Source organism: Triticum dicoccoides, chromosome 2A, assembly GCF_002162155.2.
Source record: "Triticum dicoccoides isolate Atlit2015 ecotype Zavitan chromosome 2A, WEW_v2.0, whole genome shotgun sequence".
In the NCBI taxonomy this organism is placed as follows: domain Eukaryota; kingdom Viridiplantae; phylum Streptophyta; class Magnoliopsida; order Poales; family Poaceae; genus Triticum; species Triticum dicoccoides.
This window is the reverse complement of record NC_041382.1, coordinates 12963038-12966903: the sequence shown is the minus strand read 5'-3', so window position 1 is coordinate 12966903 and position 3866 is coordinate 12963038. Positions and strand designations below refer to the sequence as shown.

The 3866-nt window shown below is 50.1% G+C and overlaps 1 protein-coding gene across 1 annotated transcript; it reads left to right on the top strand.

Annotated features, from left to right (window-relative positions):
* Nucleotides 1-506: 506 nt before the first annotated feature.
* On the top strand, nucleotides 507-2978 carry LOC119352757 (1-aminocyclopropane-1-carboxylate oxidase homolog 1-like). Its single transcript, XM_037619338.1, has 3 exons — nucleotides 507-1129; nucleotides 2116-2437; nucleotides 2536-2978. Exons 1-3 carry the CDS (start codon nucleotides 597-599, stop codon nucleotides 2788-2790), a joined length of 1110 nt encoding a protein of 369 aa, XP_037475235.1. The 5' UTR covers nucleotides 507-596; the 3' UTR covers nucleotides 2791-2978.
* The last annotated feature ends 888 nt before the right edge of the window (nucleotides 2979-3866 follow it).

Sequence of the window (3866 nt, the reverse complement as noted above, 5' to 3'; positions counted from 1 at the left end):
CTTTCGTGTTTTGGTGGGGTTTTCAATGTCATTCGACTGACACATCTCCATAATAATGTCTCAAGGGACTAAATTTGTTAGGTTTTCAAAGTTGAGTGCGTCGTTTGTTCAGTTTTAAGGCTTACAAACCAAAACTAGATAAGAAGTGTCGATGTTGAGTGTGTGATTTGAAACCTGCCGTCGAGTTTCTAGTATCCGCATTTGAAAGAAATTCTTTATTTTTTTCCTATGACGCAATCAAACAACCTAAAATAAATAAATCTTGTAGGATTGAGATGGCCATGACATTTTAATCGCATCTTTTTCTTGTGCCCGTGTTTTAGAATTCTGCAAATCAAAGAGGCCGTCAAAGTAGACAGCGAAGTACACCAAGAGAGAAACGTAGGGGAAGCAGAGCAGAGCATTTTATAATACTATATCCTTAATTAATGCAAGGTCAATATTCAAAGCTTGCAACTTTGGCGAAGTTGACAGCGAAGTACTAGAACACCGGAGAGAAATTGCAGAGGATAGAGCCACCTCTGCCTCTGGCCTCAGACACTGCCTGCCGCACCCGCGCCCGGAGAAGAGCCAACGATACCTCGACGGCGTCGCCCATGGCCGCCGCGTACGACCGCACGGCCGACCTCCGCGCGCTGGACGCCACCTGCTCCGGCGTCCGCGGCCTCGTCGCCTCCGGCGTCACGCAGCTCCCCCGCATCTTCCGCGTCCCCGACGACGTCCACCAGCCACGACCACAACCACCGCCACCGCAAGCCCCACCCCAAGAACCGCCGTCCTCGTCAGCGGCAACCGTCCCGGTTATTGATCTCAACGGCGACGACCGTGACGACGTGGTCGCGGCCGTCCGCCGGGCCGCGGCGGAGTGGGGGTTCTTCCAGGTGACGGGGCACGGGGTGCCGGAGGCGGCGATGGCAGCGGCGACGGACGCGGTGCGGGGCTTCCACGAGGCCGACGGCGGCGAGGGCAGCGACAAGGCCAGGCTCTACTCGCGCGAGCCGGCGAGGGCGGTCAAGTACCACTGCAACTTCGACCTGTACCAGTCGCCGGTGGCGAACTGGCGCGACACGCTCTACCTCCGCATGGCCCCCGACCCGCCCGACGCCGGCGACCTGCCGGACAGCTGCCGGTGAGTGCATCACAGTAATTCCTCCTTGTACATGACGATTTTGCAATAAATTGAGCATCTGAGTGCTCTGGTCAACTGCCTGGTTTACAAACAGATCTTGATTAGATGCTCAGAATTGTTAACGGTGCTCAGAATTCACATGATCGACCCTCTGATGTGCAGCTGTGCCAATAATCAATTGTGTATTTGAGTGTGCTAGCTTGAGGTATCTGTAGCAAATCCCCATGGACCAGAGCAGATCCATTCTTCTTAATAACAAAATATGAGGGACATATCTAGTGTAACCACACACAAAATGGGAATAAAAGGAAGCCTTGGAAGTTTTACCTCAACTTCTCAACCACTATTTCAAACTATTCTGTATATGTATACATAGGTAAATGACTTCAGTTTGACACCGAACCATACGGGGATGGTCACTTGAATTTGTGACATACATTTTCATTTTGATGTTTTTCTTTTAAGAAGCATGTAAACTAATTTATACCCACAAATCTGTTCTGATAGGCTGATAATTTATACCAAACCAACCAAATATTGATAATATTCATTTTGTCCTACTGCTAACCCAACAAATGCCACTGTTTTGGAATTGAAGTGGGAAGGTAACCACCATACTGATGGTAGCATGATTTTCATGGTGGGAATGGAACCGGTTTTACATTTTCTGTTAATGTTTAAGAACAGGACTGTGCTATTTCTAATTGAAATGAATTTTCTTGTTGAACCATAGTAAGTTGATGAGATTTACTGTGTTATTCTGACAGGAGTAATTTGCAGTTAGTTCTAATGGTATAATTTATACCTATATGGAGGATATGTTGTTGGTATAAGTTCTTCCTTGGTTATTGACAAAATGACCAGAGCTAAATTCTGTAGTTAAATTACTTTCTCTAGGTCCTTCCTTTTGTTGTGAATATTAATGAAAGGTTACTTAAATCACATGTTCTAAAAAAGACACTCAACACTAACATGTTGATTCACAGCGATGCTCTGTTTGAATACGCCAAACAAGTGAAGAATTTGGGGAGCACTCTATTCGAGCTGCTCTCGGAGGCTCTTGGGCTCAAACCGAGCTACTTGACCGATATAGAGTGCAACCAAGGACAGATCATACTCTGCCACTACTACCCTCCGTGCCCCCAGCCCGAACTCGCCATCGGGACAAGCCGGCATTCAGACTCCGGCTTCCTGACCATACTTCTCCAAGATGAAATCGGAGGCCTCCAGATCCTCCATGAGGACCGGTGGGTAGATGTCACGCCAACACCTGGAGCATTCATTGTCAACATCGGCGATCTCCTACAGGTACACTGAACATTCCAAGCAGAATTATTCATTCAAGGCGAGCATTGATCAGTCACTCGTGGTCGTGTCGAACTGATTGTTTTGTTCAAAATGTGCAGCTGATCTCCAACGACGGGTTCAGGAGTGTGGAGCATAGGGTGTCGGCGAAGAACGCTGCGCCGAGGGTCTCGATCGCGTGCTTCTTCAGCACGCATTTCCACCCTGCCTCAACGAGAATGTACGGTCCGATCAAGGAGCTGCTGTCCGATGAGAACCCGCCATTGTACAGGGAGACCCTCGTCAGAGACTACATCAAACATTACTATTCCATCGGGTTAGATGCAAAAACTGCTATCTCTGATTTCCGGTTGTGAATTGTGAAGGAGAGTTTGTGTCCTCATAGTACTATACACTATATCAATGTACCTGGAACATTGATAAGTTGAGCAGTTTGTAATGCTAGAAAAATGGCAGTACAAGTGCCATTATATTGTATTGTATACATTTGGTACAGGGGTGATTATATTGTGTACATTTGGTATAGAAGGGCACTAGTTTGGTACCCTGGTGCATTTTACTGGAACAGAAAAGAGTACCGCAAAATCTTCATAAAATTCTCTGTCTGATCCTGTAAAAACAGTGTTGGATCTATGTCTGGAACGCGGAATTTCTATTCGCCGATTCCAGGGGCGGATTGCCATTCATTTTGGCTTGAGCTGTTGGGCAACATAGGAGTTGCCAAACTGTTCAATCTTGAGTTATCTTTCATGGCACCGTTGCCCTATCTGACAGAGCTGCTTCTCCATACATATATACATAAATCAGGAGAGAGCTCGGCGAAGACGATCCTAGTTAGCTCGTTAGTTATTAGGCAGTGGTTCGAAGAGCACGGCGATCGGGCTACGCACGGAGCGCTTGCCGGAGACCCACCGGAGGCTGCCCTCGGCGGTGCCAACGGCGGCGGCATTGGGGCCTCGCTTGAGCTTCACCGTGAACTCCATCCTCTGGTTTACTAAGCCGAAGGTCAGCACGTTGGGCACCACCTCGACGGTCACGCCCTCCGGCGGGACGACCTCGAGGGTGTACACCGACACGGGATCCCCGATGTTGGTCACCGCGCGCTTGACGTCGACCTCCGGCGCGGCCGGCGTGAGCGTCACCATGATCGACGGGTAGTTGAGGTCCTTGCCCTGGATCTTCCCCGCCTTGGCGCAGCTCACGTTCTGCAGCGGCTGCGCCATGATCTCGTTGATCACGCTCTCGTTGTACCCGAGGCCGCACACGTACGGGATGTAGTCCGCCGGCGCCAGGTCGTAGACGAGGCCCGGGTCCAGGGCCCGCGTCGGGTTCACCAGCCCGGCGCCCATGGCGAAGCAGTTTGGCTTCCCGGTGGTCTCGTCCACGATCGGCGTGCCGTCCGGGTGCGTCACGTCGGCTGTTGTCATCAGCG